The sequence below is a fragment of the Oryzias latipes genome, chromosome 15 (assembly GCF_053564925.1).
Source record: "Oryzias latipes strain Hd-rR chromosome 15, Olatipes_Hd-rR_3.1".
NCBI lineage: Eukaryota > Metazoa > Chordata > Actinopteri > Beloniformes > Adrianichthyidae > Oryzias > Oryzias latipes.
The window spans coordinates 24733235-24758405 of record NC_136251.1 but is presented as its reverse complement, the minus strand read 5'-3'; the positions used below and the strand labels follow the sequence as shown (position 1 = coordinate 24758405).

The following is a 25171-nucleotide window of genomic DNA, read 5'->3' as shown; positions in this document are numbered from 1 at the left end:
TCGTCTACTTAGCAAATTAATTTTTGCTGCGTTTGAGAAATGTTCTGCCTTTTTAAACGATTAAGGAGTTTCTATTAATAATCACTGGGGCAGCAGAGAAACAGAACATGAAGCGTCTTTACGGGTTATGTCAGTGCAGAAACTATCAGTGAATATCTAACCTTTATGAACAAGATTTATGTTCACAGGCAACTTTTCCTACATCCGTCAAGTCTATTACCACAAAGTTGCAGTGATTCCATTACTGCCAAAAGGTTAATAAAAATCACTTTTTTACAGTTAAAGTCATGGCATGTAATGTTAACAAAGATTCTTGTTCTGGTCAAACTCCAATGTCGTGCAAAACCTTTGGCTCGGAAATAAAGTGTGTGTTGCCAAGACACTTTGAAGTATCTAAGTGGTTTCAAAGATAATGTTGGCTTTTACTTGTGTAGCTGATTTCCTCCAAATATATCATGTTGTTTTGATCAATTTCATTATTATTGAACATTTGTTGATGAGCTGTCTGGTTTTCTGGAATTTTATCTTTAATTTTCTAATAGAAAAACAGAGCTTTTCAGAATCTAATCCACAACACCATGACACTTCACTGTCTCGGTGTCATGTTTGTTCAGAATGATCCAAACTCACATGATGAAAAGCTGGTGTTTGCAAACAGTCAGCTTGGACCTACACTCTGAAACTATGTACACACCGGGCATGTGATGGGGATTCAGGGATGAGCTAAACTGGCATTCTTGAATCCGTTTTTGGCATATGGTGTTCACACTGGACCAGATACAAGCGCATCTACTCACAGTTGAAGGAGGCTTGGTGCGTATGTCAAAGCGCTGCAAATCTGCTCCAGGCTTTTTCTTTCACAGCTCTATTCCGATATATGAAAGACTTGGTGTCACATTATTCCAGCCAGGCACAAACCACAAGTATCAATTTCTCCTATATGATCAAGTTTTAAACGGTTGGCACCTCCATGTTTTAAAAAGGGTACTATCCTTACATCACTATCAAATCCGAGCCCCTGATTGGTCAAAATTCAACTGGTTTAACTTTTGTCAATCAATGGGTGCGAGTTTTGTAGAGCCCGAAAATAGACTGAAAAATATGCATAGTGACCTGTAAACAGAGGTTTTGATCACGGAAGGCTGAAACACGAATATACGCATGTTTACGTAGACCTTTCATTGGTAGTGGTCGCTTGAATGCACTTTTCTGAGCATGTGTGAAAGTAGCACAAGATCGAGCCACATCCTGTTCACAAATCTGAATATGACCCTTTGGTGCAAAGCTGAAGGCCTTCACAGAGCCCCGAGGGAAAGAGATTGAGGGTCAGTGTGACCTGATTCGCAGTTAATATACACATTTGTATAAATTGCACAGTGCCTGTATAGCACCTGGCCACCTCTATAGCACCTCCTACGCTGCACCTTCAACTCATTTGTTGCATCATTTGAATTTTCTTGCGATGTTATTAATTTAAATGAGTGTTTTAAATGGTTACATGCAGTCTTTGATAACTGTAGCTCCTACCGTTTTTCTGAGTCAGACTATCACAGCACCTGCTGCACATTTTTACAGATGAAAACAAAACAGGGTAACTTGCCATGGGTTTGTCTCTTCCTCCCTCTTGTCAACTTGTAGGGAGTAAGGGGCAGAGGGAGTGTCCTGACCGTTGGGAGCCTCCCTTCATGGCTGTGATTGGTCAAAGCTCTTGTGAGTGAATCTAAGGGAGGCCAGTAGGAAAAATGCATGTTTTGTGAGTGTGTCAGGGGGGCAGGCAGCTGAGGAAAGCAGCCACCGCTGCCTCTTAAAGTCTTGATTCTCTTCTGCAGCAACAAACTGATAGGCAGGCAGCACAGGGGAGAGCTGGAGACAGTTGTGAGGGCAAAAGCAGGAGTGAGAAGCTGAGAGCAAGGCAGGTTAGAAAAAATTGAGGTTTTACTTGTTTGCTCACACATCCCCACTCCACCTGGGGCACACATAGTCATATTGGGAGGTGCTTTAGGGAGACTTTGAAAGCTGTCATCCAGGAAAGAAGGGAATTAAACTTGAGTTTTTTCTTCATCCATAGTGGGAAAATAGGAATATAGATTGTTCGTAGCTCAATTGTTCCTCTTTGCATTTTGTTCCTGCAAAGTTGCATTGGAAAATTTGGATACAACCTTCTTGAATTGCTGTTCTGAACTCAGAGAGGCATGGCACATGGACAAAAAAGCCCCAGGTGGGCATTAACCCAGAGCTCCTTTGGCCTGGCTCTTGGCCTGTTGCTCTTCTCCCTCCTCCTGCTTACCATTGTGGCTGCGGATGAGTACGACTACTACAGCTGGCAGTCAGACAACTTCCACAATGGCCGTTTCTACACCAAACAACCGCAGTGTGTGGACATACCATCTGACCTGCGCCTGTGCCACAATGTGGGCTACAAGAAGATGAGGCTGCCCAACCTCCTGGACCACGAGACCATGCCTGAAGTCAAGCAGCAGGCGGGCAGCTGGGTGCCCCTCCTTGCCAAAAGGTGTCATGCTGATACCCAGGTCTTCCTGTGCTCACTGTTTGCGCCTGTGTGCCTGGACAGACCCATCTATCCCTGCCGATCTCTGTGTGAAGCTGTCAGGAACAGCTGTGCTCCGGTGATGGAGACCTATGGCTTTCCCTGGCCAGATATGCTGACTTGCGACAAGTTCCCCATCGATAATGACCTCTGCATCCCCATGCAGTTTGCTGGAAATCACGCCACCCTGCCTCCAGGTAATACACTCTCACACCCAACAAAAAGAAACTGTTTTAAGTGTTTTAAGTGGGGATTTGTATATGGTCAGGTGACACCTGTTGTAACATTCATATTTACCCAAAATTTAATTTTATTATCTTTAATATTTAAAACCTTAAAAACCTTTTTGTCTTCGTAAAACTGTAGAGATAAAAGAAGCTACATTTTAGGTGTACAGCATGAACAATGCCACGAGAACAGTTTGGTGGTCAAAGTGAAAGACTATCGAGGGGTGGGTGGAGGAGGCTAAAGGGGAACGTTCCTGAGAAAGTGGACATTTCAGAAGGGCTGACTCCCCTCAGGGAGCAACAGACCTGAGAGACTGAAAGACTCCAGAGGACAGATCATCAAGTTAAGATAAATTGACCAGGATGTTATATACGTCTTAATTAAAAGAAGAAAGTGTACGCACACTCACCTTTATCAGTAGACATCTTTCCACAGCTAATCAATCAGTGCAGCAATTGGGAATGTCCTGTGTCAGGGTTTCCACTTACAAGCTCCTACGAGCAGAAAAACGCACATCTTCATAAAAACCTTTAAAATCAATGAGGAGAAACACAGGCAGATATGTCAATGTGGGAAATTGAGTTGGAACTTATTAGGCTTTGTGTTTGTATTTGTGCAAATACCATGACTATTTAAGCAGTCTTTTTACAGAACAATCAGCGCTGAGAGGGATTTGATGAGAGTCTTTAGACGGAGGAGTAGAATGGTCCCCACTGTGTCCCAGTCCTCAAAGCTTTTGTTGGGTCTCGCAGCCAGCAGGCTAATTAACCAGAAGGCCAATTACTAAGCTCCTGATAATTAGTAGACATGACAGAACAAGAGGGGGAGGCAGAGAAGGAAAATGGTAGAAGTCTGATTGTTGAGAGAACCGAATAGAGAGGAGAGAAAGCAAAAGGGATCCAGAGTACCCTGAGAGGCAGACGGGGCATCAATCTAGCTAACAAGGCTGTTTTCTGCTGCACTCTCTGGTTTCTTTCATAGAAAAAAAGAATTGTCTCCACTACTTCCCTTGTTTATTGTCGATTCTCAACAGCTTGTTCTTTTCTTTCTGAAGAATTCTAAATTTCACTGCAGGAAAAGCCATTGAAAGCCCAGAACACCTTTCTTTCTTGTTTTTTTTTAAAACATGCTGACTTCCAACTATCTGTCCTGATTATCTTTAAAAAGCAGAGAAAATGAAAATTGATTCCTGGTCAGCAGTGTGCATAGCTTACTTGTTCCATTAGAGAAAATAGCCGCTCTGTTTTTGTAGGACAGTTATCAACCATGAGATTTTTGCTTTGGAGAGTTGTAATTTATTTTTTCACATGCTCTCCAAGAGGGAGGAAGCTTTAACTTCATCTGTCACATTCTTATATAATCTAGACAAACAAAGATCAGACGTGGCAAGATGACAAGGAACAGTACAAAGAAGGATTTTAGTTTTATAATTTAAAGTCGTTTTAGGAACAAATAAAAAGGCAGAAATTGAATTTATAACAACAAGAGTAAAGAATCTTGTTGTAGGTAAGGAACTGAAGTGGAGTGTGCCTTTGTTATTTGCTAAAATTTGGAGTGAATGCACATTGCTTCATGCCCAAAGGCTCGGTCGCTGGCCTTTTGTCAGACACACGAGATTCTCAGATGTGCCGATAAGCTCCAGAGGACAAACTCCAAACTGCATCTGCAAGCTTACACACACTTGCAAGAAAAGAAAATCATCCAGCAATAATAAAAAAGGACTTTCAGCTAAGAGCTCTTAGAAGGGAGCTTTCTGCAAGTCCGGCATCTTTGATTGGTGCTCTTTCTCTGGGATCATGAAAGAAATTCTGCTGTAATCCATCTGAATCATGAGGAGATGGGTCAATCAAGATTTGAGCACTGCACTGCCTGGTGCTCTCCACATCTAGGAGGGCCCAGATGCTGTGATTTATGCTGCAGTTACACAACCCAGCATGCTTTGAGTGTCTGTGGAAACTACTGGGTTGGAGTCACTTTTCACCTCTCTTCCCCAAAAGTGAAGAAAACTGCCACTATTGAGAGCATTTTGGGTGTGAGTGATAAGATTTGGCACATGTGTGTGTCAGTGCTCTGTGGGGTGTGATTAAGTGAAACAAAAGTCTTTATGTTTTACTGGGAACACAAGCAAGACTGGTGACAAAAAGAGGCCCATTTTTGTGGAGCAGAAAAGCCCGGCTGAGCTGGGGCTGTCAGGCAGACAACAGTTTCTGCCGCTCCATTAACTCCAGCCCAATGATGCTGCGTTTAGCTATTGCCCGTGTCAGTAAATAAATGGGTGTGATAAATACTGACAGTGTTGTTCATTGTTTTCCGTCTCTAAAGTTTGCGCAGCAGATGTTCTTCCACACCCTGACACATTTTTAAAGGTTTTTGCAATTCTCTGAGATGTTAGTGCAACCTTTGTGACATTGTTAAATATCAGACAGAGAGGGAGGACGCTTCACACGTTGTTCTGCAGGGTGTGTTGGTCATAATCTAGTGCTTCTCTTTGTTGAGGTACATTCATTGTAGAATGATTTGATGTTAAATGAAGGTAAAGATAAAAGAGCCGAATAATTGTTATGAGTAAGTGAAAAAAACTAAAAAGGCTCATAAATGTGATATGTTTTAGTTTTTTGTTAGATGTCACTTCACACACATACATTTGTGCATTTAAATAATTGTTAAAGGCTGTTAAGTATTTATACATTTATTCTCATTTAGAATAATAAAGGGAAAGTGAAAAATGTTCCATTCCATGAATGATATTACCTTTACCGAAGTCTTTCTTTGTGATGTGACTGGTTTAGGTTACAGCTATGTTACAGGGGACAGGCTACTCTGTCAGGGCTTCAACAGCACAATGGATGCCACTCATGTGGACCTGGCTGCTACATGAAAAAGGAAAATGTGATCCAATACTCTGTCCACCGAAGAGAACTTGCGTCCATTTTCTGTTCCGTATGGGGTTTGTTTTGGTGAATCGAGGGTGGGAAGTGTGTGTGTGTCAGTGTGCGGGTGGGGTCATGCAGTGCCTTTGGGCCATGTTCAGGACTTCCTCTGTCTGCCTGCATCCCACATTTAAACAGACGTTAACATAAATCACACATGATGTTCAGTTTTAGCTCTGTAACCATCATAAGTGTTGGTGCTCTGACCGCAAAGAGACCAAATGAGGAATAACTTGAAGGGCTGACCTGGAAATATTTGAAAGGAAATGTTCCTCCCCATGAATGTTGGAGACAGGCGATGAGGTGCAAGACAAGCAATCAGGTGACCACGCTGTTAGAGCAGGTCGCCTTCTGTTCGTCTTACAGATGACCTTTCACATCCTTTCCCCCCTGACATCAAGCGTAGACCCATAAGTTCAATAGCTTTTTTGTTGGGGGTTTCTGTAGTCATCTTAAAGACACAGCAGGGATCCAATAAGGAGCAATATTAACTTTAAAGAATAAAGAATAAGGCTTGATGTTTGCAAAGGGACCACAAAAGCAGCTCTAGTCATCAGTCATCATCCATATCAGTAGATTTTTGCACTAATATCATTTGTCAGAATCAATGAGAATTTCTCCTCAAGCAAGCCAATGACAAAACCAGTCCGAAGTTGGCTTTAACAAAAGATAGTTTTTACTGTTTAATCAAGGATAATAAAAAACAAGTTAAATTGATTTAAAATGATAATCAAGTGAAAATATTGGCTACAGAAGTACATCCAGGAAAGAGGTATAAAGTAATGAGCCATGGGGCATTTGTTTCAATCAGAACACGACTCAGGTTTCCTCAATAGAGACCAGTCATGAGGGCACTTACTGCTTAAGTGAATTCTCAGTGGGATCCAACCGTGGGGTTCCGTCCAAACTCAACTGAGAGCCATGGAGGCGCTGCTTTCTTCTGACATATGGTCTGGCACCAACACAGCTGGACCTCCTTCCAGCATACCACCCCGGTGAAACCAGTATGAATGGCCATGCAGGCCCAATAAGACGCGACAGCTTCAAAGAAATAACTCAGAACAGACAAATCCAGAGACGTTTCGATCTCTCCTTGTCAGTGCGTGGTTGTGTGTGAGAAAGTGTGTGTTTCAGTCTTCATGTCAGCACCAGACAATTACAAGCCTGACCCTGGGCTCACAGGCCTCCTGACTGTGAAAGCATGGGAACCCTCTGAGGAGAAAAACTGGCAGTTGCTCTACAAGAACATGGTTCAGCTACATCTGACACGCACATATGCGCAGGCACACACATCCCTGGGACCCACGCAGCGGAGCATGCCAAACTTTGACCCCTGTGATTATCTGTCCAGACGCTGAGGTCTGGACTGGGGTGATAACCTCTGAACTCTGATTTTTACCCCGGGGGCTGAACCGTACACGTACTGTCCCATGTGTTTAAGAAGATGTTTCTGGGTGGGAGTCAGAGAAGAAGAGAGAAGAGGAAACTGAGTGAGGAGGACATATTTTAGACATTGTGGTAAGTGAATGACTAAAAAATGTAACTTTTTGTTAAGGAGTCATTCTGGAAAAAAAAGGCTGCTCACTCAGCAGCAGCGGCACTTTCCCTGCAAACCAGTCATCTCTTATTTCAGATTTCTTTGATATGAAGATGCTGACTGCATATGTGGTGTGAAGATTTCTCCAAGACATCCTTTTCTCCTTCACTTCTTATACTATATGTGGTAGACTAGCTTGGTTTCAAGCTTTTTTTTTGGAATGGTGGGCTCATATTCAACGAGCAGAACCAACCTCTTAAGACGGGTTATGTTGTTTTAAATTTTTATATTAAAGAGTGATAAAAGATCCCGATGATGATGTGTCTACGCTCTGTTGGAGCACAGCTCCAAAACCTCATATCAAAGCAAGCCAGTGCCAAACGTGCTCCTGGGCAAAGCTTGCGTGACCATAAATTTGGAGTTACAAATACACAGACCTTTCCTCTCGCTGTTTCATAATGTGTGGTTGGTGTGTGGCCCGAGAGCTGGCTGTGTTTGTGTACTGAACCACTTTTCACCATGTTCAGCAGCTCCTGCCACAGCGTTTATCTTTCTGCACGGCCAAGACCACGCCTGCACCACCAAAATATACAACGGGCAGAATAAAAACATTTTCTCCAGTGTAATTGCAGGGCAAACATCAGTCAGTCTGCTGGACTGGACTGAATATTTGCTCCCCGGCAAATCGCCTCTGACAAGAGGAGCTGGAGGGGGCTGGAAATATGTGACTCAAATGTATTCAAGGTTTAAGTGTTTTGCACCATCACGACTTTGGCTCGACTCGCTGTGACCCCAGCTGTTAAATATCAGCTAATCGGGCCTTAATGACCCTGAGTAAAAAAATCATTCTCTCCAAATGATGACAAAGTGTTTCCCTGTCCTTTCAGTGCCGAAGGTCTGCCCACCATGTGACAACGAGCTGAAAACAGACAACATCATGGAGCATTACTGCGCCAGTGACTTTGGTAAGTAAATTGAAAAAGACAAATCAACAGTCCAGCCTCAAATCATGCTAACAGTTTTAGACTTTATGCACATTTTAGGTGTTTTAGTTTCCAGGAGGAGGGGCATTGTTGTAAAAAGCTATGCAAGTGAACACGTTTTTTGTTATTGTAATTGTAATTGTTTCTAAGAGGAGTTGATACATTGGGATCCTTCCAGAAGGAAAAAAAGTTGATGCTAACTTAAGGTTATCTTGGAGTGAAGTGGTTTGATGCATATTTGCATCAATAGGCATATCGGGGCTACATTTTTTACTCTAGAAGGTCAAAAAAATGTGACGTTTAAACGGAAATATAATATTAATAAGAGACATCTTTTTTTTTTTTAACTAAAATAAAATATGGATGCCTGAATCCATAAATATGGCAGAAAAGTCTGTAAGCACATTGACATAAAATAGATAAAAAGGAAAATAAGTGAATGTACTGGTAAGATGAAGGATTTTACAGTTTTGTACAGTAGAGGAAAACCCCTTTAATGTGGTACTGTCTTTGATTATTCTCTTTATAAAGCGCCATGCGATGAGAAAAGGCCGGCTACGATATTAATCTGGCAGCACACATTAACGCAGTTGGCAACCACTCGCTTTAGCTTAAAGAAAAATCTGTTTCTTCTCAAGATGACAGCCCGCTTCTCTCTGCTCTCATTAGAGGGGGTGAGTTTGTGTACAGACGCAGCCACAGCTTGTCACAAAGATGCTTGCCAGGCTGCACACTGGGCCTCTCTCCTTGTACTTCTGACTCAATGTGACTCAACGTGATGTCCATTTAGAGGAGAAACAAGACAAAGCAAAAACTGTGGCTTTTTACTTGAACGCATGCACATACATGAATGCAATCATTCACAAAATTACTCGGACATGTAGGCGCACAAGTGCAGCGCATAAACACGAACGCATTCCTTCTTGAGTATTCGATCACTTCACATGTGCAGCATTCACACTGAGGGGTGTTTGTACAACCATAGGCAAGCAGGCGAGAAGTGAAAATGGCCGTGGTCCAACCAACCTGGGCGTGCATGTGACGCCTCATACCGCTCCCGCGCCTCCGTCCAAACCCTTGATTAATTTCATCTGTCAAAATGTTCACACAGATTAACTGCTCTCAAATACCTGCTTGTTCTCTATAAATACCCCGATGTGAAAATACCACTTTATGAACATGAGACAGCATTTTGTTAACCATAGAAAGCTGAGTCTGCTGTGTCATAAAAACATCTCAAAAATCACAGAAAAAAATGGTAGTGGAGGGGCAAACAGCATTTGTCAGTAACTGAGTCTGCAGGTTGTTCCACTTAAAAGGATGAGAGAGATCTGTTATGTTGATCATAGATACACTTACACAATAATTCAGGAAATCATATGGAATATAAAAAAACAAAACAAAAACAGATCAGTTTTATACTGTCATTGTGTATTTGTAACACTGGTTGATATTGACAGAGGTTAAACGTTTCCTCCAGGTATTTACCAGGTTTTCACTCACAGTTGCTGCTATTTTGGTCCATACTTCCATGCAGATCCTTTCAAGAACCACAGATCTACAGATCTTTTCAAGAACTGTGATGTTTTGTGGCTGCTGGACAACACAGACTTTGAGCTCCCTTCACTGATTCTCTATTCGATTGAGGTCTAGTTGAGCCACTCCCCACCCATTGCCACTCTTTCATTGTCTTGGTGATGGGATTGGCACCATTGTCATGCTGGAAGATCCAGTCACATTTCATATTCTTTTTTTAATTTTACTTAATTTTTTTATTTTAAGTGAGGCAACACAAAAAAACAAACAACAAACAAATGAAAATACACTGGAAAAACAGATCTGTCGAACAAAGACAACAACCAATAATGACACAAGAGAGAAAAAAATATATATTCTAAGCTCTCATTGATGGAAGTTTATCCCCAAAGTCTGACCTCACATGGTCCTTTTCCTTATACGGATTAGTCGGCCTGTCCCATTTGCAGAAAAGCAGCCCCAAAGCCTGAAGTTTCCACGATGCTTCACAATGGGCAGGGCCGGCCCTGGTCTTCTGTGGGCCCTAAGCGAAATTTTATTTGTGGGCCCTCTAACTGATCTGCAGCACCAACAAAGCGCAACTGTTGTTGTAATATAAATGAGATATCTCCATTAATACATTTGTGAATTATTGTTGCTGCCGAAGAATTGAATACAGTAAATTGCCTGCATGTTGGATGCACATTTAGTGGTGCACAACAAATTTTAAATGCAAAGAAATAAATATGAATGACAAATGCATATAGATATATTTTTTAATGTAACATTAGGCACTCAACAAATGACATTCACAAAACTCCAACTTATTTAAAACAGCAACTTAATAGAAAATCAAATAACAATAAAACAATCCAACATAAAGAACACAACAGCTCAATGAGGGGGATTTTGGAAAGTCAGAGTCTTTCTCAGTCTGAAAAGGACCTCTCTGCACCAAATCCATTCTTACTGGATCAGAGAGTGTGGTTGGCCATTCAGCTGGACCAATTGGATTGGAGGAAGGTGGAATTTTGGATCCAGTCTGCTCCTCTTCCATACACGCCTCTCTTGGAGCCTCTGGAACATAAGATACAGAACTTCAATAAAAGCAAACAGTGAAAAGTAAAACAGTCAAATGTTTGCCTTTCAACAGTAGAAGTGGTGACAGCAGTTTCTTCTGCAGCTAAAAAACAAGAAATATTATTATAGAATCTTCTTCTTTCTTTCTCTTTCGGCTTTTCCCATCAGGGGTCGCCACAGCGAATCATCCTTTTCCACCTCACTCTATCATGAACATCTTCTACCCTAACATTAGCCAACTTCATGTCCTCTGTTAAGACATCCATGTATCTCCTCTTTGGCCGTCCTCTTGCCCTCCTGCCAGGCAGCTCCATCTCCAACATCCTTCTACCAATATATCCACTATCCCTCCTCTGAACATGTCCAAACCATCTCAGTCTGGCTTCTCTGACTTTGTCGCTAACACAGGCAACATGAGCCGTCCCTCTGATGTACTCATTCCTTATCCTGTCTAACCTGGTCACTCCTAAGGAGAACCTCAACATCTTCATCTCCGCTACCTCCATCTCAGCCTCTTGTCTCTGTCTCACTGCTACCGTCTCTAACCCATAGAGCAGAGCTGGTCTCACCACTGTCTTGTACACCTTTCCTTTGAGTCTTGCTGACACTCTTCTGTCACACAACACTCCTGACACTTTCCTCCACCCGCTCCAACCTGCCTGCACTCGCCTCTTCACCTCTTTTCCACACTCCCCATCACACTGAACTGTTGACCCCAAGTACTTAAACTCCTGCACCTTCTTCACCTCAGCCCCCTGTAACCTAACGCTTCTACCTTGATCCCTCTCATTCAAACACATGTATTCTGTCTTACTACGACTGACCTTCATGCCTCTTCTTTCCAGAGCAAACCTCCACCTCTCTAGCTGTTCCTCCACCTGCTCTCTACTCTCACTGCAAATTACAATGTCATCCGCAAACATCATTGTCCAGGGAGATTCCTGTCTTACCTCGTCTGTCAGCCTGTCCATCAGCATAGCAAACAAAAAAGGACTCAAAGCTGATCCTTGGTGTAGTCCCACCTCCACCTTGAACTCCTCTGTCTGACCTACAGCACATCTCACCACCGTCATACTTCTCTCATACATGTCCTGAACTACTCTGACATACTTCTCTGCCACTCCAGACGACCTCATACAGTACCACAGCTCCTCCCTCGGCACCCTGTCATACGCCTTCTCTAAATCTACGAACACACAATGCAGCTCCTTCTGACCTTCTCTATACTTTTCCATCAACATTCTCAAAGCAAAAATGGCATCAGTGGTGCTCTTACGGGGCATGAAACCATACTGCTGCTCACAGATCTCCACCTTCTTCCTAAGCCTGGCTTCCACTACTCTTTCCCACAGCTTCATTGTGTGGCTCATCAACTTTATTCCTCTATAGTTGCTGCAGTTCTGCGTGTCACCCTTGTTCTTAAAGATCGGGACCAGAACGCTTCTCCTCCATTCCTCAGGCATCTTCTCACTCTCTAAAATCCTATTGAACAACCTTGTTAGAAATTCCACTGCTGTCTCTCCTAGGCACTTCCATACCTCCACAGGTACGTCATCAGGACCAACGGCCTTTCCGCTCTTCATCCTTTTCAGAGCCTTCCTAACCTCCTCCTTTCCAATCTCTGCTACTTCCTGCTCCACAACAACCACATCTTCCTCCCTTCTTTCCCTGTCATTTTCCACGTTCATCAGCTCCTCAAAATACTCCTTCCATCTTTTCTGTACACTCTCCTGGGTTGTTAGCACCTTTCCATCTCTGTCCTTAATCACCCTTATCTGTTGCACGTCCTTCCCATCTCTGTCTCTCTGTCTGGCTAGCCTGTACAAGTCCTTCTCTCCTTCCTTTGTGTCTAACCTGTCATATAGCTCATCGTAAGCTTTCTGTTTGGCCTTTGCCACCTCTCTCTTCACTCTACGCTGCGCTTCCTTGTACTCCTGTCTACCTTCCTCAGTCCTTTCTACATCCCACTTCCTTTTAGCCAACCTCTTCCTCTGGACGCAGTCCTGTATTTCCTCATTCCACCACCAAGTGTCTTTACCGTCTTTCCTCTTTCCAGATGACACACCTAGCACCTTCCTACCTGTTTCCCTGATAATCTCTGCTGTAGTTTCCCAGTCCTCTGGAAGCTCATCCTGACCACCCAGAACCTGTCTCAACTTCTGCCTAAATTCCTCACAAGTTTCTTCATTCTGTAGCTTCCACCACTTGGTCTTCTTTTCTGTTTTCCCTCTCTTCTTCTTCCTGACCTCCAGAGTCATCTTACACACCACCATGCGGTGCTGTTTGGCTACACTCTCTCCTACCACCACTTTGCAGTCATTAACCTCTCTCAAATAACCTCGTCTACATAGGATGTAGTCCACCTGAGTACTCCTACCTCCACTTCTGTATGTCACTCTATGTTCCTCTCTCTTCTGGAAGTAAGTGTTGACTACAGCCATTTCCATCCTCTTCGCAAAGTCCACCACCATCTGTCCCTCCAGATTCCTTTCCTTCACACCAAACCTGCCCATCACCTCCTCATCACCTCTGTTGCCCTCACCAACATGGCCATTAAAGTCTGCTCCAATAACAACTCTCTCTCCTCTGGGGATACTCTCTATGACCTCATCCAACTCACTCCAGAATCTCTCCTTCACTTCTAACTCACAGCCAACCTGTGGCGCATACCCGCTGACTACATTCACCATCACCCCTTCAATTTCTAACTTTAGGCTCATCATCCTGTCTGAGACTCTTTTCACCTCTAGAACACTGTTTACAAACTCCCCCTTCAGAATCACACCTACCCCATTTCTCTTCCTATCAACACCATGATAGAACAGTTTGTATCCTCCTCCAATACTACGTGCCTTGCTGCCCTTCCACCTTGTCTCCTGCACACACAGTACATCTACCTTCCTTCTCTCCATCATGTCTGCCAGTTCTCTGCCTTTCCCTGTCATTGTGCCAACGTTAAGAGTCCCTATTCTCAAACCTATGTTCCTGCCTTTTCCCTTCTCTCTCTGGCCACGGACCCTTTTGCCTCCCCTCTTTCTTCGACCAACAGTAGTCAAATTTCCACCGACACCCTGTAGGTTAACAGCATCGGTGGCGGTCGTTGTTAACCCGGGCCTCGACCGATCCGGTATGTCTAAAGTGTTGTGGATGATTCGCATGGTTATTTTGGCAATTTTTACGCCGGATGCCCTTCCTGACGCAACCCTCTCTATTTATCCGGGCTTGGGACCGGCACAGAGGCAACTGGCTTGCAACCCCTGTGGCTAGATTAAATATTATTATAGAATAATCACTGATAAAGCCAATAAAAAGCCAGTTTTTCACAATTTCATGATCTTTTTTATACATTTATGAGAGATTTATTGTTTGATTATTTGCATGAGGTGATATTTATTAATTTAATTATGAAGAACTTGGGACTCCATTCTCTTCAGCTGCTGTTTATGAAAAAAGGGGTTATGCAGACACTGTTTTTCAAATTACTTTACATGCTATAAAATTACCTGAGATTACATCCTTAGTGATGACAAGAACATCTTGGGATGTGGACGCTGCACCTCCTCCAATACGTTATGAGAGCAGAAGAAACTGTTGGCTGAACATGAACGAACATGAACATCCTCATTATGTAAAATCAAAACTGTAAAATACAAATAAGAAAAAAATGTACCCATTTATAAATAATAAATGTGAACACTAATTTGAGTATAAATGGAAATATAAGCATTTATACACGTCCTTATCTATTATTTTACGTTCATGATTTTAAAATAAGTACATTTATTTTGTTTATCATTTATAAATGAGAACATTTATTTCCTATGTATTTGGCAGTTTTGATTCTCCATATTCCATGCCAATGCAAGATTTAAAGACACATTCAATGTTGAAAAAGTCAGACTACCTGACCTGCTATAATAAACAGCAGTTTTTTAATGACATAAACCGGAAAATGTAGAACGCACTATATGTGTTAGCAAAACAATTAAACAATACGATTATAACATGAGTAAAACATTTTTCAGCCACCATACCATAATCATTATTTACTTTTCTCTGCTATTAGCCGTTTTGGAAGGTCATGTCCGACCTCATGATCTTGGAAACTTGGATAACAGAATTATTTTCGAGTTTTCCATTGGAAATAACGACAAACTGGATTGTTTATGCAATCTTCACCTCGGATCGATTAGTATTTGACGTAAATTGCGCAGCTGCACCGTAAGGCAGGATAATGTATAAATACGGCTCCAACATCCTCCAAACTTACCTTATGATTGATGTTAAAGTTCTTCATCTTTTTTCAGCTCCTAATGATGGATAAAATCTCTTTGGCATGAAGTTCTCTTGTCGTTTTGATCAGTGTGATAAAATGTGCTCGTTTTTTTCTTTTTCCCAACTTTATTGAAACAAAATGCGCTCGTAAATGCACACTGTGTATGGCTCAGATGGAATGATGTTGACCAATCGTTGCTAAGAGGGGCGTGACGCCCTTATTTGGGTTGCCAGATTGGTTCAGGTGTGTTGAAGGGGGGGATCACAAAAGTGCAGGCAAGTTTCTTTTGCACAACATTCAGAGCGCACGTTGGTACGGAAATTCTATCAAATGGGTTGCCAGATTTGGGTCTTTCTTTATTTCATTTTTTTCGCCACTTCGGGGCCCTGGTGATGACGGGGGCCCTACGCGGCTGCGTAATTCGCGTATAGGGAGGGCCGGCCATGACAATGGGTCTGGTGTTTTTGGGAAGCAACTCTGTTCTCTCTCAAGATCACCTTTCTAGGTGAGATCTATCATAGAGCCCCAGTTGGAAGGAAATCCTTGGTGTCTTTAGAAAGCACTTTGGTCTTACGATAAGATGAGATAAGATGGGACTTTATTGACCTCCGGAGGGAAAAATTGAGTTGTTTCAGTAGCCAAGCAATAAATTTAACAGTCAGAAAAACAAATGGCAAGAGTAAGAATTAAGAAGTAGTAAAAAGCGGTAGTAAAAGTTGACATAATAAATAAATGGGTAAATACCTCAGCAGCCCTATATCGTGTCGTGTAGCGTTCCTTTTTGTTGAAGTTAAAGTCTGACTGTTAAATGGTCTGGACAGGTTTCTTTACAGATAACCAGTTCAAACAGGTGTAATCAATACAGGCAGCAATTGGAGGATATAAAAGCTTCTTAAAGAGGAAGTAATATGACTGTAAGGGACAGAATTCTTGCTTGTTTGGAGGAGCTGAATATTTATTTTATGCACCATTATATGGCTACATTTTATAAAAAATAGATTATTTTTATCCATTATGTCTCTAACAGTTAAAGTGTATCTATGATAAACATTTCAGACCTCTCCCATCTTTAAGTGGAACAACCATGGAACAACAGAATCTGTGACAAAAGTAATGTTTTGCCCAGCTGCCCTTTTTTTAACCAGTTGTTTTATTTTGACTCAAATTGAAAGAAAATGACATGAATACCGAGCAAATAAACAAAAAAAAGTTTAATTATTTAAAAAAAAAGTTCAATTAAACAAAGACTTGATTTAAAAACAAAGTAAAAATGTGCATGTTTGATCCACAGCTCCAAAGGTGCAACCGATGAGAATAATAATCCTAATGAGGATATTAGTTTTCACTCATTGTTACTGCATGGCTGTGCAGATGACTATGTGTTATACACTCAATGTTGTAGGGTTTGTGTCTTATTATTTGCATTGTTTAATCTCTTTTTTATTTACTTTAACATGACATTTATTCACAAAAACGCTTGTTACAGATGAAGTTCCTTAAAATATACTGTTAATGTAAAACCAACAGCTAAAATAACTTTTTTTAGTTTTGCTCAAACTTAAGGCACCATGTACCTGGGATAAATGATAAAATATCATGCAGAGGAGTCCCGGCACAGTTTCACCCACCACCTACATATACACGTGTTGGTCACGATTATCAATTGATCTATTTGCTGAAACAAACATCAAAACAGTAGATCATGTGGCCAGAGCTTGGTGAAGGTCTGATGACGGGAAGTTCAAATAAGAAACAAGAAAGATTGTGGAATTTATTTTTTGCATGGCTTTTTATGATCTGCCAGATTTGGACTATTTCACCTTTTTAAAATAGAAATCAAAGATGCAGCAAATTTTTCCCTGATCTTCTAACATTTCTTGCTGGTAAACCGATGCAAACTGTTGAACTCAGCTTCTTGTTCTCATGTGACATCATTCCATCTTTTTGAGGCTTTTCCTGTGTCTTAAACATTTAGATGGATGATGTCCATAATCTAAAAAAAGCTTCAAGAGCATCTAAAAGCTGTGAAAGACGTGTTGCTAACCGATGCAAACTCTTATATGGACTTCTTTTGGCATAATTCAAGTTAGCTTGGTCTAGTAAATCATCCAAAAATAAGTAAAGAGGAAGTAAATACTTTTTTATAATACACAAGAAAACTAGACAATGAAAAACTGTTTGCCTCCTTTAGCACAGAAATTAGGACTTTTGAAAAGAATTAGACGTTTAGTCAAAAATAGGGATCTCATTTATCAGAAAACTGATAAATTCTAGTGAATTGGAGTTTTCATATTTACCTTCTTTATTTTTCAGTCCTGAAGATGAAAATCAAGGAGGTGAAAAAGGAGAAGGCTGACCGGAAGCTGATTGCAGCTCAAAAGAAGAAGAAGGTTTTGAAGCAGGGAGTGCTGAGAAAGAAGGATCTAAAGAAACTCACCCTGTACATCAAGAATGGTGCCAACTGCCCGTGCTCCCAGCTGGACAGCCTGGGCTCTCACTTCCTCGTCATGGGTCGCAAAGTGGACCAGCAGCTGCTGCTCATGTCCATTCACAAGTGGGACAAGAAGAGCAAGGAGCTCAAGTTTGCCATTAAGTACATGAAATCCCACCAGTGTCCCACCTACCACTCCGTCTTCCAGTGACACTACTGTTCACCCCATTCCACCAACACATACTTCTGTTTAACTTCTCTCTGATCCGAGATGGATCCAAAATCTGTCTAAAACTTTGGCTCACTTATAATGAATCTTCTCTGCTCTACTGGTAACAAAAAACAGTTGCTTGAATCTCTATTCTTGTCAAAAAATCTGTTGTACTATAAATGCTGCAAAGTTTAATGATCATAGACAGACTGAACAAAAGTAGAGCAAAGGTAGTGGGAATGTTTGTTTTCTTGTATAAAGCAGTGAGGAGTGCAGGATGCGTTGGTGCTCATGCCTCAGACGTCCTACGTAAGAAACATCAAAGGAAAGAAATGTAGATGACTCACTTATCTTTTGATAATGTTTAAAGTATGTAATTCATACAAATGCTATTAGATAGCTTTTCTCCTCTTTATCGCTTGTGAGAAAGAAGACTTGGACCACTGGACTTTATGATGCTTGGACTGACTTTGTACAGCACTGTTTTTGTGGTAGAGGGGAAATCATTTTTTATTTTAAATTTGGAAAAAGAAGGAAGTTTAAGGCAGACGCGACATCCAACCGAGTACAAATGGAAGGCAAGAAGAAAAGACAGACCTTGGACAGAACCCATTATTGGTCTCTAAAGATTGCAATTTATTTTCCCTTAAAATTTGTCTCTGTTAAACTGTTATGGTATGAAAGCAGAAATCAGACACATTAAAATATACTGTTGCTGTAACAATGGGAAATCTATTTTCACAATTTTGCCTAACATTTTAACCTCTGTGTAGTCCTGTTATCAAGATAGATATTTGTTTTCTATCAAAGGAAAATGAAAAAAAATATATATTTGAAATTTTTTATAAAGAATAACTTTAAAGTGTCTTGTTGTTGTGTCGTTACTACTGAAGAAAAGTTTGAATCAAAGTGTGAATTAGAAATGCACCCCTAAAAGGTGCATTTCAAAAGAAAAGACAAATTATTATTATTTTATTAATGCAAAAAAATTAAGCACCAGAGACTAAGTGCTTCTCAGGATGATCAGGTCAAAAAAAAAATGCATTATTAGAAATGTCCAGCGGAAGATCACAAACCCTATATCCATTTGTAATATCAACTTTATGATACAGGCATTTCTGAGACCCCTATATTAATACCATGATCCAAAATTTCATTAAAAGCCAACTGTAACATAATTTGGTCCATCTTTTCTGTCCTGTAGTGGATTATCCGTCCACTAGAGGCAGTAGATTGGCTTATCGTGTTCATTTCAAAACGGCAGAAAAGGTTTTGCTAATTATGAGCAGAATTCATATTGTTATACTTTTAAATGACTACTTGTTACACACTGCATGTTGTCTACAGTTAGTGCATGTTATAATTATGCATATCAAATTTGAGACGGCGGGAAAATAAGGTGTTTTCTTTCCTGAACATTCATGTTAGTATTTTTTTATTTTTTAGTCTAAAACTTACATTATTGTGAGTAAAGACCAAACGATGGATACTTGATACTATGTATGTCTTATAAAAAAAATGTATTGTAAATTTGTTTAGTGAATATAATCAAAAAGTTGAAAAAAAAATCTCAATTACAAAAAAATATATATATATAAATTATTTTGTCAAATTTGTTGTTGCTTACAAGACTTAATGCAATTCAACAATGCACCCTTTTTCTTTTATTGGTGTTCATGTTATCACATGGTGAGCTTCAGTAGAGCTGCTTGCTGCAAGTAGATTATAGTTTAGACCTTCCTTTTCTTAGCCTTCTAAGATTAAAATTGTGAATAAAGGAAATGCAAGAAATGTGTCTCACACACTTATCTTGTGCAAGAGAAGGAATGGATGTGCTCTGACATTACAGCTTAGTCACACACACACACACATATATATATGTAATATAATATAGGAAATAAAAACAGTATCATTTATTTTTTGCCACAAATGTTTTATTCAGAAACCTGCTCATTCAAATTTTAAGAGTTATCGACGTCTTTGTGAATTTTACTCACTCCCCACTGGCTTTAGCATGTGAAAATAGGACATGCTTTTTTAAATACTCACTTTATGCAGAGCTCTTAGATTACAGAAAGATCCTTTTTTTGCCTTCAAAACTATGTGGCGCCTAGAGCAAAATTGCTCAGAGCTGATGTCGTCTCCACATAAAAAGTGAAGGCAATTTTTGAAGGGAGTTCCTAGCTGTCCAAAGCCTTATTGTCCGGCTCATATGGATTTTTTTTAAGCATACGCCCAACACATTATTTGAAAATATGGCCAACTTTAATGTGAGCATCATCATTGAAGTAATGGCAAAATGTGAGGAACAGAATAAAAATGGGATGCAATAGAAAGACAGCAGGCTGCAGTGCAGATGACCAACTTAATGAAAACCATGTATGGTTTTAATCATTCAGGACACGCACAGAAATCTAATTTACAGCAATAAAAAGATCAGAAGATTTTTATTCTCCAAGATGGATCAACTGTGACCCTCCGCAATGTTAAGTGTCTTCCACCCATTTTTCCCAGAATGAGGGGAGTTTTGGAGAGCATCTGAAGTGTGAACGCCAGGGAGCATGGATCCATTTCCAAAGGTTTTCGGAGATGGTGAGCAGTTCTCAAAAATAGATTTAAAAAAAAAACAACGGAAGACGATGCTAGGAACCACTTTTGAACTTATTATAAATGGTGCTTAATATGAAGAATTTCAATCAGAAAGTTTTCAGCCTGTGTTTAGAAACAATACTGTGAATATCAGGTGAAGCAAAAGTGATTTTTCATTAATGTTGAAACGGAGTTATCTGAAAGAAAAAAACTGAAAAGAGCAACAGGGGAGAAACCTGGCTCCGTCCCAAAGAAACCCATCATCACCTCCTCAAAGGTCACTTGTGTAGTTAATAAGGGCCTGATGAGGGACCAGCAATGCCAAAAAAGGCACACAAACACCACATGCTTACTTTTTGATCTTGTTTTTCTTTATAAAAAAATGATAATTTGAACGGACATCAACCGATAAAATGTTTACTACTCTGGTTAGAGGCACAACGATGAATGAAACTACAGAAGTAAAACAAGGAAAGGGGTTAAAGCAGCATAACAAAACACACAGAGAGAAACTGTGGAACAGGAGCAACCTTGTGTGCTTTCATGGCCGTTTGCTGATAAGTAGCACCTTTTTCACAGCTGGATAGAAAACACGTCACACACACACACACCAGCTACTCACACTTTGTACTTGGGTTGACATTCCAGGAGTAACGGCTAACTTTTTTTATGTAAAATTATTTCCCTAATCATAAAATGATCTGGTTTAACATTTTTAAAAGAAAAAGCCAAAGATGGGTGTGATCTAGCATTAAAAAAAAACTTTAATAATTGAGAAAATTGTTTTCCCTGCGTGATGAAGTTCTTCTGGGATTTGAGCTTGTACTTGCATCATGAAACAGATTTATGTTCAGTTCAGGAACCAGCCCTGAAGGGAACGTTTGTAACACACTCATCCGTTCAGTCAAACTTTCATTTTTGTCATTCTAGCTTTTGTCTGCTTATCTTTCTAAAATGTTTATGTGTAACAATGCCACCATTATGTTGCACAGTTCATAAGAAAAGATTCTACACAATATTATCTTGACACAAATCAAACCAAAATTAACTTTTGCTTTAATTTGGGTTAATGAAACCTAAACTAAAGCAGTGAAAAAGCTGAGGTTTAAAAAATGATAACAAACGTCTGATCTTTAACCTTTTATTTTTTTCAATATAAAATACCAAGTTTTCTCAAGCTTAGAGTTAATATGCTCTTTTTGTTCAAAACACCAAGTGAGCTGTGTGCTTTGCGATAGTGAAATATTGCTGCTATGCTGATGCATTCATCTTCTTTCTTAACATAATTAGCTGTCTACATGAGCTTTGTGTTTCATTTTAGGTGTGTTTTCTTGTCATGTTCTGTTTTCAGGTTCACCTCCTGACAGTTACACCAGGTTCAGGTGAACAATCATCCACAGCTGTCATCATTTCAGTTAATTATCCCCAGATTATTTAAGTGTCTGTTTTGGTTTGTTTTTTTGCTTTGTCGTCATTTTTGGTATCTATCAAATATGGACGTTCATGCCACGAGCTCAGTATCCAACGCTTAGGTTCCTACAGTAACTCCTAAAGTTTTATGAAGTTATCTGCTCAGAACATCCCAAATTTCACAACTGAATGGTTCAAGTGTTGGGGGGAGTAACCTAACATTGATTTTCTTTAGACTTTCATCTATCTAGTTAAAAAAGCACAATACAGAGAAATTACGTATAAGGGTTGAGTTTCAAAGACAGTTATTTGCATAAATGTTTCTGAAATAAAATTTAAAAAAACCTGTTGATTCCTCAGTCTCTGAACGTTTAAACTGACAAAAACAAATATGCATCTGGAAAGCTGATGAGGGTTGTGATTTCTTGTTTTGCAGGTAAACTGGTAGAAAACTGAGTATAATACAGCTTCAGGAAGAAATTTGTGTCCAATTGCTTCTAGATGCTAATTACATCCTGAATAGAATTTGAGTAATCCCAGAAGCGTGTAATCTGATTACACATTGAGTACTCTGATTAGAAGTTGTATTTCTTATTAACAAAATTCACAATTATACAGTTTTTCCATTTGAAACACTGAAATCCTAAACATAAGGCAGTGTAGCATCTTACAAATAAAAAAAGTTGGATTAAATTCTAAAAAGCAGAAGAAAAAAATATTTATGGATGTAGTGAAATGCCAAATTAAAAGCTGCAATAACATACATTAACATGTATCTGCTTATCAACAAATTATCCTACGCTTTGATCAGTAAACTTTGATTTAAAATGCAATGCCTTCAAACAACAGAACATATTTCTTGGCTCAGTGGCAAACTGACATGACCGATGCAGTCAAAGCCTTTTAGACAATCCTCCAACACTGTATACAAGTTATAAATGTATAACAAAATAGACGGAACACAAGGAGCTTGCAGAAAGGTTGAAGCTGTAGACCGAGAAAGAAAAAAAATTAACAACCAACCATTTCTCAGGGGATTCTGGTGTTCGGAAACAATCACATTGACGTCAGTGTGGAAAATGAATAAATTAATAGTTTGAGTGGAGCATCTCCGGTTCTCAGGTCCTGAAGCCATCTGTAAAGGCCATCAGTGCGTCCCAATACTGCTGTGTGCCTACTGAACCAACAAGTCAGCTCAGAGATTTACAGCCAAATGGAAAGTAGATATGCGTACAAACACACACACACACACACGCTCAAACACCCTCACACACATTTGCATTAAATAGGACTCAGCTATTTACAGTCAGACATGTGTCCACACCTGTTTGCACTGAACACTTCCAGAATAACTCAGACAAAAACAAATACTTTCACAAACACATCAGAGGAAGCTAAAGTTCTTGCTCATCACACCCCCCACATAAATGCACAAGCACTTGGCTGGAGAAAAGATTTACACACTTTTGGAAAGACAAGCATCAGCCAATAAATAAATGTCTTCCCAAGAGGCCTTTTGACCCCCTCTTTCTCTTATTTTCACACACGCCACACTGGAGGTCAAGGGCGAGCAGCAATGCACAGGAGGTCAGAGGGAAGTGAAAGTGTGTTGGTGTCTGTTTTTGTGCAGGGCTGGAAGGTTGCTAAGACCGTACAGCCCGCCACCGAGGCTGAAGGGTAGCAGCCATGGTGTAGTGGCGGTGAGGTCATGAACTCTGATCTTTGCAGACCCCAGGAGACGAGGCGATGCAGTCAGGTGGGACAGAAGCAACTAATTGACATAATCTCCCATGTCTTAATTGTCAGTCTCTTTTCAAACAGACCACAATCAGCGTGTCTCAGGGACGGAGTGCATGGGTGGCATTCGGCTTTTGTTACGTGGAAATGGGTTCTATGCCATTGTCCTTTCTGCCATGTTTTCTCTTACTGACCCAAACAACTGAGCACTGTCGGGTCTGGGATGTTTAAGGGTGATGAAAAGAATTAGAGCATGGCAAGCAAAGGTTTGCATGACCAACTAGTCTGTGTTTGCAAAAGTTTGGCATCAATCCCTAATGAGCTAGTTCTTTAGAAACATACTCCTATACCACCTCTATATGGTCCTCAACAATTCTATTCTCTTCAATTCAAAGCTTAATAAACTCCAACTAAACTCTGTTAATGAGGCTTATGCTTAAAGAATTTAGGGAGTTGAAGTTACAATCCAGGATCATGAATTATTTTGAAAACATTTCAAAACATTTTTATTGTTTAATAAATATAATAAAAAAGTTAAAAACTCAAATGAATGCATTGACATTTTTAGCTATTTGACTATTTTCAAGTAAGCAGGCATGAGAGGTTAAGAAACAAAACATAAAATAAAATATATATTTTTTTATTTCTATGCTGGTGTACCTCCCTAAAGAAAACTTTATTAAAATTAATAATGTTGTGGTGGGTGTCTGCATGGGCTGTTTGCTATAGCCATACAAAGATAAAAAAGGGAAATTAAAAGGACCCCCCCCCCCCCCCCCCCATAAAAAGAGGGAAAAAAATAAAAATGAAAGCAAAATACAAGCAGCAAAAATGAATAGTGAAAAGTGATAAAAAATATTGCAAATTAAATAACTCAGAGATTGTATGTAATGTAAAGATAGAGAATGAGCAAACATGATGGGAATCAACAGATTCCAACTACGCTGCATGTAGAAAAAGCCAACACAAGTGAAAAAACTATTAGGTTAACAAATATCCAACTAATGAAAATGTTTTTTCCTCTCATTCATTATTGGTAATATCAAAGGAAACTTTAACATATTTCACTAAAATTCAGACCAAATAGGAAGCACCGATGTAAATAATATCCCCAACTTATTGTGAGGAGTGATATATCATTCCTTTTCATTGGTTCAATCATACAATATAAATAAAACTAATGGAAAATGCATAACCTTTGAAATCTTAAGTTACAGTTAGACATCTTTTAAAGAACTTTAAATATGATTATACCTTGGTCTGGGTGAATATACAATCCTGATTGGCTGTTGGGTGTGGATTAAAAAAGTGATTATGCACTATAATAAAGCATGCCTAAAAAAGAAGTTCCGGTCACATTGCCTAAATGTTCTATATCACTGCGCTGGCTTCTTTAAAACAAAGTATCGCTTTATGATCTGGACAAAAACAAGTGGTAAGAAGTGACCCTTCTCTCTGAAGTGATGCTTTATTTCCCTACGGAGATTAATAAAGTTGATCTTATTTAACCTATCGTGACAATCAGCATATAAATATCGCTTTCCTTTGCCGCTGCAGTTGAGGTCAGTGCGGCGCATTGTCATGTTACCGCATCACCATGTAACAAATAGTCAGCTTTTTGTGAAAAAAGTGATCTAAACCAAACAAATAACAAGAATAAAGTACTAAAAACTGATATAATGTTTATTTATTTTGT

General features: G+C 39.9%; 1 protein-coding gene across 1 annotated transcript; it reads left to right on the top strand.

Annotated features, from left to right (window-relative positions):
• The first annotated feature begins 1746 nt into the window (after window positions 1-1746).
• Window positions 1747-18604, top strand: sfrp5 (secreted frizzled-related protein 5). The gene is made up of 3 exons (XM_004077142.4): window positions 1747-2745; window positions 8131-8208; window positions 17411-18604. The coding sequence occupies exons 1-3, from the start codon at window positions 2193-2195 to the stop codon at window positions 17737-17739; spliced, it is 960 nt and encodes a 319-aa protein (XP_004077190.1). The 5' UTR covers window positions 1747-2192; the 3' UTR covers window positions 17740-18604.
• Window positions 18605-25171: the final 6567 nt, after the last annotated feature.